General features: G+C 41.2%; 1 protein-coding gene and 1 pseudogene across 1 annotated transcript; both read right to left on the bottom strand.

Moving 5' to 3' along the window:
* Positions 1–4599: 4599 nt before the first annotated feature.
* Positions 4600–8548, bottom strand: LOC116702040 (alpha-(1,3)-fucosyltransferase 9). The gene is made up of 2 exons (XM_032536098.1): positions 8468–8548; positions 4600–5682 (listed from the first exon to the last, which is right to left on the bottom strand). The coding sequence occupies exon 2, from the start codon at positions 5680–5682 to the stop codon at positions 4600–4602; it is 1083 nt and encodes a 360-aa protein (XP_032391989.1). The 5' UTR covers positions 8468–8548.
* Positions 8549–9815: 1267 nt separating this feature from the next.
* On the bottom strand, positions 9816–13415 carry LOC116701540 (alpha-(1,3)-fucosyltransferase 9-like; annotated as a pseudogene).
* Between the last annotated feature and the right edge of the window lie 2195 nt (positions 13416–15610).

The raw sequence follows: 15610 nt of genomic DNA, 5'->3' as shown, positions 1-15610 counted from the left end.
CCCTTTCTGATTGTTCTGTATGAACATTAATGGTACAAAGAATTAGATATAGCTTATAGAGATTTGTACATATGGTTGTAACACATGTTCTTGCGTTGTGAATAAGGGTTTGAAATTAAGCCTAGAGTCCTTAGGGTACATTTCCCGAGAAACATTATTCCCTCTGCTCACTTTTAAGGCAAAGGCTAAATAATACACACCTGTATCTATACCTGGTTTGACACAGCTTCACCTGTTTATCCTGGCTTGGCAACGTGCAACTGATTTAAGCTGCAATGAGCAGATCACACTGAGTCAAGCTGCGCTTTTTCACTTATCCTGGATATCTTTATTCTACTTTTGTGCAACAGGCCCCCGGTCCTGTCTGGTCTTGCGTTTTGTTTGTGTGGTTTCTTGGTCTGGTATGTGCTCTGTTTTCTGTTTTATTTGAAGTCTGGTCTCTGTCTTGTTTTGCATTTAATTTTACTTCTTGTGCTTTCCCCCCTCTGTGATTACCTGATGTTTTCCACCTGTTTCCCAACTCTCTTGTCACCTGCCTCTTGTTTCCTTGTCACCCTCTTTATTCAGTCTGTGTGCTTTGTTTGTTCAACGTTAGTTCCTTGTCTTGTTCGTGTGGAAGTCCGTGATCCTGTTGGCATGTTGTGTGTGTCCCTGCCCAGATCTCCTTCAGATGTCTTCCCTGGAAATTACCTTCCCAGTGATTCACCTTCCCTGTGAGTTTGGCCAGCCCCAGTGCTCCGTTTCTTTTTGTTTTTCTTGTTCCCTCATTTTGGTATTTTGCTTGGACTCTGTTTTTGTTACAATAAAACTTTTTGGAACCTCTGCTGCCCGCCTGCCATCCTCTACTTTTGTGTCTTCTTTCATCTTTTGTCACACATTCCTTTGTTTTTATAGTCTAAATAATTCCTAATTTCTGCTTTTCTAACTCAAACATTAGGTGTAATTTCCTGTACATGAGGTTTATTCACATACATTCCAAAAAAACCTGTAAAACTAAAGTTAATGTTTGTTAAGTTAGTGTTTCTGTCATCATAAACATCAAAAAAAGGACTAACATTGAAAAAGAAGCATCAAAAGTGTTGTAAAAAGGATAAACATAAAAAGTTAAAAACATCAATAAAAAGCATAAATTTTCAATTTTGACGGGAAGACAACACAAAGGTTAACGGTAAAACTGCCTGTGTGTTTTGTAATAGAAAAAATGGAAGTCATCAAAGGGGAAAGGATACTGACGGTGTCACATTTTAAATATTTGGAAATAAAAGTTGACTCAAAGCTGTTAAGAAACATGTGACCCATTGTGTACTTTAGACGTATTAGAAACCAGCTTCCCTTAGATGCAGCAAATCATATACTGTATCACAAGCTGGTTCTCCATTAAATTGAGTCAGTTTGGGTAGGCCAAGTAGTCAAGACGCTGCTAAACGCTATTGGCCAACAACACGGTTGCATCAGCTGGTCAACTCCTCTCGCTGCCAAATTACTAGTTAATTTTAACACGTAGCTCTGTTGTTTGGAAATTTGGAGTGCTGTCAGTAGCAGGAAAATCCAAACCAATGGGTGCTGCCTACACCGAGTTATCCCCCTGATAGAGTTGGCACCCAACAGGCTTGAACAGGGCAAGTTTTAAATGTGTTCTTAGCCTCTAAACATGTTTAAAATGTCATTACAAGTTCCTACCTGTGTGCAGTGATTCCTTATAAGGGAACACAGTAAATCTGACTGCTGTACATTTCAATTTCAATTTTATTTATAGTATCAATTCATAACAAGAGTTATCTCGAGACACTTTACAGGTAGAGTAGGTCTAGACCACACTCCAGAATTTACAAGGACCCAACAGTTCTAGTAGTTTCCTCCAGAGCAAGCAACAGTGCGACAGTGGTGAGGAAAAACTTCTTTAGGCAGAAACCTGGGACAGACCCAGGCTCTTGGTAGGCGGTGTCTGACGGGCCGGTTGGGGTTAGAATGAAGAGTGGCAATAACTGAATTTGACATGTGACTAGGGATGATCCGAGTACCCGGCTGAAACGAGTATCCGGTACGGATAAAGCACTTCCGGACGCGTACAAGGATTATAACGAGTAATATGAGTCAATATCCTGCTCGATGAATACAACTCCTCAACTGGCCAGCGCAGCGTTCTGTGATAATCACAGCGCCCCCCCCCACCCCCCCCTACAAACCCGCCCGGATCAATACACACACACAGAACATGAAGAAATGCGCTCCCTCGGCCGCGCTCTCCTCTCTCTCTCTCCTCTCTCTCTCTCTCTCTCTCTCTTCTCCTCTCTCCTCTCTCTCCGCTCTCTCTCTCCCCCCTCCATCAGTCAACATCGGGTCGCGGATCTGTTCCGTTAACGTTTAGGGTTCTTCAGCTTCAGTTTGTTTTTAACTTCGGTTTGTAGTCCTTACATAGTAACCAGTAGATTTCTGGTGAATGTGGGGTTTGTAGTCCTTACATAGTAACCAGTAGATTTCTGGTGAACGTGGGGTTTGTAGTCTACATAGTAACCAGTAGATTTCTGGTGAACGGGGTGGGTTGTAGTCCTTACATAGTAACCAGTAGATTTCTGGTGAACGTGGGTTTGTAGTCCTTACTAGTAACCAGTAGATTTCTGGTGAACGTGGGTTTCAGACATGCTGCTTGGTTTAAATGCAACTCCCGATGTGTCTCTGCCATCGGAGATTTTTTTTTTTTTACTGTCACTGCCCCCCCCGCCCCCGCCCCTTCTTTTTCTTCCTCTCTCTCTCTCTGGGTCTCTCTCTTACTCACACACCAACACACACACACACACACACACACACACACACACAACCTGGTGTGGAAATAAAAAAAAGACCAAAAACAAAAAAAATCACACTGATCATAAAAAATAAAAAGTTAAAAAAAGAAAGTTATACTGAGTAGGAACTCTTGTTCATTACATTTTACTTCATAATTGCAACAGCATGTGTTGTATTCATTGTTGCAAAACGTTCTGTATATAGTTTGTTTGTTACCATGACAACACCATTGATCTGAAGCTCGATGCTGTCATGTAAATAGTTTTCAAATCAGCAATAAATATAACAATTTCTGATCAACCCATATCAATTGCATGCTTAAAATAACATACCGTTTAAAGCCCCACTTCCGGGTTAGGCCCCGCCCAGTCCGAGTACGGATACGGATCCAGATAATTCATGTGGTAAAAAGATACAGATATAGATAAGGCTGTACTCGCTCATCCCTACATGTGACAGGCATGAAAGTTGTGTTGATCCATAGCTTTGTTTATTTCCTTTTTCTGGTGAAGTCCGCACTAGTGGATTGTTGAACTCATACAATCCATTATTCCAAAATATATTTTTTCCCAAAAAATTTGCCATTGTTATGTCCTTAGTAATGACTATGTAGAAACAGGCTGTAACCACAGTGGAGCCAGGCTGCTCCCTTCTCCAGGCTCCACTGTGGTGACAGGTTACAGCCTGTTTCTACATAGTCATTATTATGCTCCTAACTGCTCCCTGCTCTAAGTTGCACTAGCGGCCTACTGTTTAAGTTTGATCCGAACTACTTGCTGCTCGCATTTGTGCAACCCACCTCCTCCCCAGGTCCACCTTGTCAAGTATAACGTGACATACACTTCTGTCATCATTGCTGCTCTGTTCATATGGGGGAATACATCTAATATATTCAATAAAATTTCTTAAAGCATTTTCATAGTCTGCGTTGTTCTTGGCTTAACGGACCTGACAGGAATGAGTTTAATCACTGCGTTCAGACAATAAGAGAACTAGGACGGCACAGAGGTGACTCTGCAGTACAGCACAGGTCTACTAAGTTTGGCAGATCAGTCTTCTCTGTTAGAGCCACACAATATTGGGACTCAGTACCAAGCAAGGTCAGATTATGGAACAGCTGGCCAGCTTTGATTATTCCCTCTGTTAACTACTTCTATATGGACCCTTGTAATAAAGTCTGATTTCCTGGTGTTTGTAAGGACTCTGGCAGCAACACTCCCATCTGCATCAGCTGCCCAAAAGAATCATGAGCCAGATAAATTGCATCTTCTTCAGCTCCAAAGCCAACCTTAACCCACACTGAGGTGTGTCCTGGCACAGTAGACATGACCAATCATGTCATTCTTTACCCACAGCCCTCAAGCTTTTCTACTTATTTTTTTACTAGAGTACACCTAAAAACAGGTTTTTCTATGAGTTTTACATTTTAAAAAACAATTCATGCAAACAACAATTCCTGTTGTTTGTTGCCAGAATGACCTGTTCATAAAACTCAACAGTAAGATAAAGACAGAAAGGAATATTGTTTGAATTATTAGCCAGACTGAGATGAGAACATTGATACCAGTCTCAAGCCACTTAGCTTGGCGTAAACACTAGAAACAGTGAAAGAGCTACTCTGGTACTATACAGATACATTGTTGCATAAGTTTATTTAATGCATTTTAACATGAATCATGATGTCTTGTATTTAAACAGAATACAGTGTTTAACATGTGTCAAATAATGGCAGAATATTTAAGTAGCTTGTGTTGAAATCTGTGCATTAATGTGAGCCACTATTGAAAGGGGGGGCCTTCTCATTGACGTTTCTCATGTGGTGTACCACTTGTACAGGTCATGAACTACATTGTAATAGACGTCTCTTGACATGTGGTCACAGGCGAGACAGATGGGCTGAATGAATTCATTGTAGACTGACAAGAGGTGAGGAGTGGCCTCGTAAAACTTCCTCCACTCAAAGTAACGCATGTACGCTTCGTCCGTCATAAACAGCAGAAAGTTAGCCAGAGACTTTGCGTCGGGGAAATCATTTACGTGAATGAAGGCGTCGGAGGGAAGGAACTCCTCGTAGTTTTCTCTCGGCGGACCCAAAACAACAGGCACCGTCCCCGCCACAAGGGGCCCGTTGACCTTCTCTGTGATGTAGTCTCTGTGGAGCGAGTTCTCAAATGCGAGGTAAAACTTACAGCTGCCAATGGTTGAGTAATACTCCTCAAAACTCAAACGTTTCTCTGTGAAGGCTGTACCAAAGAGATTGACCTTAATGTGTTTGGACAGTTCTTTGTAATAGTTTTCTCTTGTAGCTGTCCCTGTGACTTGGAAGTTGTTACTGACAATCCAACACACTACTTTGTCTTTCTTGGGCAGAACAAAGTCCTTTTTCATTTCTGTCTTCCTGATTGTAAGCTCGTTCCTTGCTGTAATGTCAGCCTCTCTTCTGTAGCTCAATGTTAAGTTGAACAGGTTTTCCAGACCTGGTGTCCTACCCGTGTTCGTTGGGGATTCCACATGGTACCAAATCCACTTCTGAAAAGCTGGACGTGGCTCCTGCGGCATGTTTTTCAGATCACCGGCTATGTCTCTGTGGAAGAAAATGACTCCCTTTGCGTGGTTGTACAGGCTTCTGTTATCCGTCAGAACACAGCTATCAATCTTGAAGTGGGTAAAGCAAGCTTTGAAATCAAACTTCACACCAAGAGGCCAGAACCACAGCAGGACTAAGGGCTTTTCATCTGGAATCACGTCTTCATGATTTTTCACATCGGCTAATGTAGATGGGCAAACAGGAGACGCAGGCTCAAAATACAGGAGGAATGCAACAACGGAGCAGACCAGGCCGAGAGCAGCTGTAGTTGCCAAGCACATGGTTTTCTTGGAAGCAGGCGCCATCATCTGTGGAACAGCAAGAGAAAATGATGTGATCGCTTTGAAAACTATATCAGGAGTTGCAGCAAATAAGAGTTAAACCATCAAAAAGATTTACAATTGTAATAAATATCGGTTTCTTTGATGAATAGTTGAAGCATCCAATCACCCCTTCAAATGCTGTTCCATGCGTCGCTAACGCTGGGAAGGAGCTATAGCTTAAAGTGTTGAGAACAACGACTTTACCACCTACCATAGATATCAGTTCACTTTTTACTTTGATTCAATTCAATTTGATTTATATAGCGTTAAATCACAACAACAGGTATCTCACAGCGCTTTACATAAAAGAGCAGGTCTAGACCGTACTCTGTGATGTTATTACAAAAACCCAACAGTTCTCACCAAGAGCAAGCACTAGGCAACAGAGGCAAGGAAAAACTTCCTTTAAGAGGCAGAAACCTTGAGCAGAACCATGACTCAGTCTGGGCGGTCATCTGCCTAGACCGGTCGGGGGTGAGAGACAGAGAAAGAGAGAGAACAACAGACAGACAGACAGACAGACAGAGCGAGAGAATGAGAGAGACATGGAGAATTGTAGCAGAAGGTGTTGAGAAGGAATATAGAGGCAGCAGGTGACTCCAACCACAGATCCAGACTCCACAGATCCAGAGCCAGAAACACCTGCAGGAAGAGGAGGAGGAGGAGAGAGGAGAGGGGCGAGAGAGCACAAGACTACGAGGAAGGGGAAGAAGTTGAGTTTGTAACATGCATTAATGTGATGAGGTTGCATACAGATGGAGAGAAGAAGGAAGAGAGAGGTGCTCAGTGCATCATGGGAAGTCCCCCAGCAGTCTAGGCGTATAGCAGCGTAACTAAGGGATGGTTCAGGACTCTCCTTAGCCAGCCCTAACTATAAACTTTATCAAAGAGTAAAGTCTTAAGCCTACTCTTAAATGTGGAGCAAAATAATAGACCAACTTGAGAAGTTCAGGAAATGAAATCACTTTACTGTAGTGTAATGCAGCCTTTTAAATCAGGGAAAAACCCTTCTAATTAAACAAATCTAAGACAATAGCTAGTCCAGCCAGGAAGGGGGGTGGTAAGCAGAGTTCATTGAGTAGCGTGAGTTGAATCTGAGAATGATTGGCTGGAATGTGTTTTGTTGTATTTTGTTGCCTATCCTGTGTCCCTAGTGTTTGTTTGACGTTTACAACACCTGTGTTGTCTCCCGAGAACAGGCTTTTCCACAGTGTATTCAGGGGGCAGGAAGCTAGCGGATCAAAGAGAGATGCCTGTGATTTGAGACAAAAATGAAATCGTGCTGAAACCATGCAACTCAAAGTGCTCTTTAAATCGCATGTGAATATTTAGTTATGCATTTGGTGGAGTACATTTTCCTGACTATTCTTAAGTTTTTAGTTAAGTAACATTTTCAGTGCAGGAATTCTACTTGAAACAGAGTATTTTTTAGAATATGGTTAGAAGGCCTACTTTTACTTAAGTAAAGAATCTGAAAACTTCTTCCACCACTGGGTAAACCAAACGTCCTCTTTTGCTCGGACTTGTCCACTTTATACGTACTGTCAGGGGAGTCAGTTTTTTTTTTTTTTAATTCATGAAAATGTCAGTTTTTTACTGTTTTTCATGGGACCATTAAGGGTACGTAATTAAATCGACTGACACTTTGCAAAGAATACTACAGTACTTTGTTGTGTGGCGTAATTCCTGAGAGGCTGCCTTGTGGGTGGCTCTGCGACGCTCACATACAGGGAGCAGATCAGACAGGGAGCACATACAGGGAGCAGATACAGGGAGCAGATCAGACAGCAGAGCACATACAGGGAGCAGATACAAGGGAGCAGACAGACTGCGAGCACATACAGGAGCAGATCAGACAGGGAGCCGATCAGACAGGGGAGCACATAACAGGGAGCAGATCAGACACGGGAGCACAACAGGAGCAGACACGAGCAGGGAGAAGATCAGACAGGAGCACATACAGGAGCGCAGATCAGACAGGGGGAAGATCCGACAGGGAGCACATACAGGGAGAAGATCAGACAGGGAGCACATACGGGAGAAGATAGACAGGGAGCAGATAAGATAGCGGGAGTGAAGCAGAATCAGACAGGGAGCACATACAGGGAGCAGATCAGACAGGGAGCACATACAGGGAGAAGATTAGACAGGGAGCAGATAAGATAGCGGAGCAGATCAGACAGGGAGCACATACAGGGAGCAGATCAGACAGCAGAGCCAAAGCGTAAGTGCAGCTTCACAGTTGAACTGCAAAACATATTTCCACGTATCGTCCCTGTCGGGACAAGTGGGAGGCAGAATGCACCGTGTGCAAAGCTAGGCACTTATGTTTCAGTGTCTAATAAAGGTGCTGGACATCTCAAAGCTCACATGGACACTGAAAAACCTTACCTTATTACACTGAAAAGGTTTTAAGAGATATTTAGTTGAAGCTGGATTTTGAAACTGACACAGAATAGATAATATTTAGAACATTATTTCATATTTATTTATTTGAAAAGAGAGGTATTATGTTGTTACAGGTTGTTACAGATTTTATTACATAAGTTATTTTTGCACCATTGAGGCATAATGTTCATTAACCTCTGAGAAGCCTGCCTGAATTTGTGTCTTGAGGCCAGCCGAGTGTCCTTTTTTTTTTAGAAATCAAAATATGGTCACCCTAACAGTAAGTCAGTAGCATACAGTTCCTGTTCTGAACACATAAACATTCTACATACATTTCTATTCAAACATATTGTTATCACTGAATAAAGAATTGTTTCCTCACCTCTCCACGGAGTATAGGGGTAGGATGTCTCTTTCTGAATGATCCGTAGACCAACTGTAGCTCTTCGCGTTTGTTGAGCCACAAACCGGCAGGGCTTTGAAACACACCCGGCTCTGCCTCTCTATGGAATGCTGTTTGATTCACTATTCAGTGAATGAATAAACAGGCCTTCATAACTGAGTAATTATGCCTGTGAAATACATCTTGAACACCTAAATAGCCCTACAGTATATAAATTAGTCAATATACAGTACATGATAAGAATGAATATGTGTATACATTATTCCTATTATTTAAGTATAGCAAATATATGTTTATTTGTTTGAGTGCTAAAAGCTTTTAACTACTTTTTTCACTCTTAACATCGGCACCTACAAATTTTTGATTTGTACTGGCAAAAATCTTAATTTTACCCTTGCCAAACATGTGTAATTATTAGATCCAATCAGCTGTATCATACCACAGTGAGGTGTTGCTACAAACTATTTTATGAATTCACTTTTAACTGTTAATCAATCAATTGTAAGTGTAAACGTAAAAGACAGAATATGTTTTGACTTTCCATGTCACTTTTATCAATACCAACAGCAGGTGCTGTTACATGAGGATGCACTTTAAAAAAAAATGTAATTATATGGTGCAATACCTACTGTCTGAGTTCATATTTAATGAAATGGCCATGTTTCTTTAATGCATTTTAACATAAATCATGCAAGTCTTGTTCTATGGATTAGTATTACCTTTCTTTGGTTCAACATGCGTCATTGTATTCACAAACACAAACACACACATCTGCCATTAAGCAGTCAGGGCTTGGCGAACAAACAATGGTTGAACAGAAATGTGAATCTGCCCTCCATAGCATGTCTAGTGCTATAGTCATGTTTATCAGAACTAATACCAAGACGCTGATACAACACCCTTGGCTGTTTAGTTACTAGAATATTTTCCATAAAGTTAAGTAATGAGGCAGTTAATCTATTTGTTACACTTAACCAGGATAGGCAGCCATGCATTACGTCAACACTTGATCTGAGTGGGCACCTAAGTAAACACTGCGCGGCCTTATTCTGAGCAATTTGCATTTCTTGCTAGAACCAGCGCCAAGAACCAACATAATGAAGTGAAATGTTAATACATTTTGACATTTTATTACATCTGCTACATCTATAGCTTTAGAGCTAAATTATCTCTTTACACATTGCTCTAGACAAAAATGTGGCTGTCACTGTACGAGCAGCAGAGTTTGTTCTGAACATTTTGATATGAAACACATGGGGGTCAGTTATATGCAAAACCTTAAAAAGGTTAATCCAGGCCATATTTTTTTTCCCCCACTGTCTTCCCTATTCCCAGTCTTTATGCTAAGCTATGCTAACCATCTGCTGGCGATGAAGAGAAAATGAATTCACAAAATGTACAAACCACTTCCCAGCTTACGTCAGCCAGTTTACCACAACAACCACTTAAACAGAATACAGTGTTTAACAAATAATGGCAGAATATTCAAGTAGCTTGTGTTTAAATATGTGCATTAATGTGCATGTGTGAGCCACTATTGAAAGGGGGGTCCTTCTCATTGACATTTCTTATGTCGAGTACCACTTGTACAGGTCATGATCTACATTGTAATAGATGTCTCTTGACATGTGGTGGCAGGCGAGACAGATGGGCTGAATGAATTCATTGTGGATTGACAAGAGATGAGGAGTGGCCTCGTAGAACTTCCTCCACTCAAAGTAACGCGAGTACGCTGCGTCCGTCATTAACAGCAGAAAGTTAGCCAGAGACTTTGCGTCGGGGAAATCATTTACGTGAATGAAGGCATCGGCTGGAAGGAACTCCTCGTAGTTTTCTCTTGGCGGACCCATCACTACAGGCACTGTCCCCGCCACGAGGGGCCCGTTGACCTTCTCTGTGATGTAGTCTCTGTGGAGCGAGTTCTCAAATGAGAGGTAAAACTTACAGCTGCCAATGGTTGAGTAATACTCCTCATAACTCAAAGGTTTCCCTGTATAAGCTGTACCAAACAGGTCAATCTTTATGTGTTTGGACAGTTCCTTGTAATAGTTTTCTCTCACAGCTGTTCCCGTGGCAGGGTTGTTGTTACTGACAATCCAGCACACTACTTTGTCTTTCTTGGGCAGAACAAAGTCCTTTTTCATTTCTGTCCTCCTGATTGTAAGCTCGTTCCTTGCTGTAATGTCAGCATCTCTTCTGTAGCTCAATGTTAAGTTGAACAGGTTTTCCAGACCTGGTGTCCTACCCGTGTTTGTTGGGGATTCCACATGGTACCATATCCACTTCTGAAAAGCTGGACGTGGCTCCTGCGGCATGTTTTTCAGATCACCGGCTATGTTTTTATGGTAGAAAATGACTCCCTTTGCTGGTTGTACAGGCTCTGTTATCCGTCAGAACACAATATCAATCTTGAAGGGGTAAAGCAAGCTTTGAAATCAAACTTCACACCAAGAGGCCAGAACCACAGCAGACTATGGGCTTTCACTGGAATCACATCTTCATAATTTCACATCGGCTAATGTAGATGGGCAAACAGGAGACGCAGGCTCAAAATACAGGAGGAATGCACAACAGGAGCAGACCAGGGCGAGAGCAGCTGTAGATGCCAGGCACATGGTCTTCTTGGAAGCAGGCGCCATCATCTGTGGAACAGCAAGAGAAAATGATGTGATCACTTTGAAAACTACATCAGGATTTGGAACAAATAAGAGTTAAACCATCAAAAATTTACGAGATAGACCTCTGGTTCCATTAGCGCCTGCAAAAGTCATTCAGCTAAAAGCTCTAACTCAACCAATGTTAGATCAAGGGGAAAAAGCTTCTGGGACCCTAGGGGGGAATTACTCCAAACCATGGCACTGCGGACAGTCGCCTCAGTGTGCTGGTGCGCATTGATTTTTGTGTTTTAACTCTGTTTTTTTGCAATGGTACCAGGGGCTCTTTCACTCGTAACGAGCTCGTGAACATCAGGGGAACACCACCAGGGGACTTATTTCCTACTTTTGTTTTCCCTACACTGGAAAGTTTGGACATTCTGGTCAAAGGTGCGCTCACCTTTGTTCACGCAATGAAACAGGGAAACGGGCCGGTGTGCTTGTGCGTCTTTGCCAGCAAGGATTACATACACCGTTACCCTTCTCTCTAACGTGCGTTCACTGCCCAACAAACTGGAGGAATTATTTTTGAAAGAACTATATAAAAAAAATGCATTTTTTTGTGCAACTTTCACTGTTTCCCACAAATTCATTGCAACAAACATTCAAAAGACATTGCCACTTTTATTCAAAAGAAATCAGACATTTGAGGAACCAACTATTTAAAAAAAAAGGCTGTGAAATCCTGGAGGGACTAGCAAGGCGGTGGAAGAGGCTAAATGACGATATGATATTCTGAGAAGCTCCAACACCAGTTCTCAGCCAACGACTCTGCTTCTGTCTGGAAAGGGCTCAGGCAGACACATCAACCCAATAATCGTCCATCGGACAGTCTGGCGAGGTCGGTGACTCGAGTCTGTGTGTTCCGCGCTGTCGTCCGTCGGCCTTCATTTTGGCTGACCTGACATGCTGGGCTGGAAGGCGGGCACCGCTAGCAGTCCAGACGAGCAAGATGAGCATGACTAGAGTCTCTCAAAATCTGACGAAAATCTTTTAAACTTCAGCAACTAGATGGCCTATTTCTGACTTAACCCTTGTGTTGTCTTCCCGGGTCGAATATGGACAAAAATATGATATTTTCGTCCTTTTTCCAGACTTCTTTTTAATTTTCACTAACTTCACCTTACTACCACTAGCTTAACACTTATTTCTGGAATTTATGGTCAATAACCCTAATTTAAATAAAATTAGACATAATATTTGAAAACTTTGAGTGAAAAAAGCAAAAATTATGAATTATTTCATATATCATAATCAATTGTATTTGTAAAAAGGGTTGTATGGGATCCAGTCCATTTTTTGTGTTTATTTGGTTAAAAAGAAACCCATATTTCAGATAAAGACATTTTTTAAAGGGGTCAAATTTGACCCGAGGACAACAGGAGGGTTAAAATATTTTCAGAAACACGTTTCAGTGAACTATTTTAGTAAAATATGAGATTCTATTCTGAACAAGACGCTGTGACAGTCAAGCATTGAACTTCTGGATGAACCAGACTCACGTGACACATTCATCCAATCAGCTGCCGTCGGCAGTCGTCATTCCTTCAGTGTGTTCCCAGACTCTTTGTTTGCCAACTCCGGGAGGTTTCTGCCAGACCTGAACGAGTTCTACCGCCGAATTGAAAGACAAAGAGACAGTCCTGTGACCTGAAACTGCAGTGCATCACCTCCACCTCCCCCACAGTACTTTTTACTCCACTACATTCATCTGACAGCTTTAGTTACTAGTTACTTTACAAGTTCATATTTTTGTACACAAAAAAATGTATATACAATATGTTTTATTATAAATTAAACTAGCCAAAAAATAACTGCCTACAAGGATCTGTAATGATTAGACCATTAAAGACTAAGTTGGTTGACAGAACAGTTTGGATCGTTTCCAGTTTCTAAAATGTGAGGATTTTTCTGCCTTGAGTATTTACTTTTAATACTTTAAGTATATTCCGACTATATTAAAAGTTTATAGTTAAGCAACTTTTCAATGCAGGACTTCTACTTGTAACAGAGTGCTTTTTCACGTGGTTAGTGGGCCTACTTTTACTTAAGTAAAGTCTGAATACTTCTTCCACCACTGGGTAAATGTAAGCCTATAGTACACAGTACGTCAGCAGTATACACTTCCTGGTCTGAACACATAGACATCCGACATAAATTCATATTCAAACAAGATTATTATTACTGAATAAATGTTTCCTCACCTTTCCAAAGAGTATAGGGGCAAGATGTCTCTTTTTGGCAAATCGTAGACCAACCATGGCCCAAACAAGAGACACAACAAGGTGGACACAAACACTGCCTCAGCCAGGTTCAGTGGTGGGCGGGGCCAGCCACGCTTTGCATCCTGTCTACCCATTCAAAGTTAAGAAAATGTGTTCAGCCAATTGACAAAAATGGCACAGAAAATGCTAGTACGTTTCTGACTTTTGATTGGGTGGGCCTAAAGCCCGCCTCCAAAGTCCGCCACAGCCAAACCCCCACCCCTAACCTGCTCTTCTGTTTGTTCAGGCACAAACAAGAAGAGCTTTGAAACCCCTAGCCCCCCTCTGTAAGGAATGCCGTTGCCACAACAGACAACAAATCAAGAATCAAGTTTCAAAGACTACAGGGTCGTGCATGACAGAATGTAAAAAAAATAAAAACCCAGTCTCACAACAGTTCGTGAATTTCAGGAATTTAATATATTGATTCAGACGCATTGATCTCGTTTTCATTTGTGATGGTCAGCACGTTTTAAACTAAGGGGTTTCAATGGGAAGCATTTTTGAGAGCACCATTCTCTCTGCAAGTTGGGCTGCAGCAGAGAGCTGTATACAGCTTTGCAATTAGTGTTTTTTTAGCCCTATAACCATGATTTAATCAGCATTTATTCAACAGTCTTAGGTTTGGTTTATTTTATTAATGTTTATTATTCGCTCTTATTGCCAGAAAAGCTGGATTATTTGTCTATGATCATTTTAAAACTATAACGCTGAATCTACATTATTTATGATTTTTCATGGTATTCATTTCTTATACCGGTGAAATATTAAGTTGCTGTGAGACCGAACACTACGATATACCACAATGCACTGCAGGCATTCATTTCAGCGGGCCTTAATGACAGAAACTGACATGTCAGTAGTTCAATCTGAAGTTTTGTCACCAGCAACAACGTGTTGCTCAGTTTATTCCAGTAAGTTATGCACCGCAATAATGTTTTTTCTTTTTAAATCAGCAGAATATACCAAAAGTGACGTAGTATTTCCGCTCAGCGGATAGGAAAGATCACTGCACGTTGTACATGAGAATTTATAGAATTAAAATACAAATAAAAAATAGTTTTTCATGTTAAGCACTTCAAAATGCCGCAAAAAAATACTATATAAAACAACCAGTTCAGTGTTAAGAAATACATACTTGTACAGTTGTGAAAAACCAAAAATAAACTAGTTACAAAGAGAAGGCATTTTTTATTTTATTTTCCATGCATCGCTATTTGAAAAAAATGTGCGGATGATGAATGTTAAGGAAAACCATAAGCATACTGTATTTAGGTGTGGGACTTTGTTTGATTTAACATCACAATTTATGGTATGCCTAATAGGGATGATCCGAGTACTCGGCTGAAACGAGTATCTGGTACGGATAAAGCACTTTTGCCGAGTACAAGTATTATACGAGTAATATGAGTCAATATCCGTGCTCGGATTGAATAAGTCTCCACTGACTGTGTCTCCGTTCTGTGATAGGCTAGTCACAGTGCTAGTCCCAGCGCCTCTCCGTACACTATTCTGATAGGACTAGTCCCAGCGCCCCTCCCTACACTATTCTGTGACATGCATCTTGCGTCGGAGTTTTTTTTTTTTTTTTTTTAACTGCCTGCCGGCTCTAACCATTTTTTTGAGTGTCTGAAACTTTCTTGCTGTGTTTATAAAAAAAAAATAAAAGGCAGTTGCGGTATAAATAAAATATTACAAATTAAGATACACACACAAACACATTCCAACCCCCCGCCCCCTCTCTCTCTTTTGTTTCTCTCTCTTCTCTCTGTTCTCTTACCACTCACAGACACACACACTCACACATACCTGGTGGGAAAATAAAAGAACCCCCCACCCAAAATGATTAAGAGTTAAAAAAAGAAAATATTATTGAGTATGAAAATCTCTGTTCATTACATTTACTTAATAATTGCAACCACATTGTTGTTATTTATTGTTGCAAAACTGTAGGCCATATAGTTTGTGTGTTACCATGACACACCATGTCTGAAGCTCAATGCTGATGCTGCACGGAATAGTTTCAAATCAGCAATAAATATAAAAATTTTTGATCAATCATATCAATTGCATGCTTAAAATACCATAAGAGTTTAAAGCCCCGCCCATTTCAAGACAACCCGACCCACTTCCGGGTTAAATCTGATCACTTCCGGGTTAGGCCCCGGCCAGTCCGAGTACGGATCCGGATACAGATAATTCAT

The sequence above is a fragment of the Etheostoma spectabile genome, chromosome 14, assembly GCF_008692095.1.
Source record: "Etheostoma spectabile isolate EspeVRDwgs_2016 chromosome 14, UIUC_Espe_1.0, whole genome shotgun sequence".
Classification (NCBI taxonomy): domain Eukaryota; kingdom Metazoa; phylum Chordata; class Actinopteri; order Perciformes; family Percidae; genus Etheostoma; species Etheostoma spectabile.
Note: the sequence above shows the minus strand (reverse complement) of the source record. Positions and strands in the feature narration are given on the sequence as shown.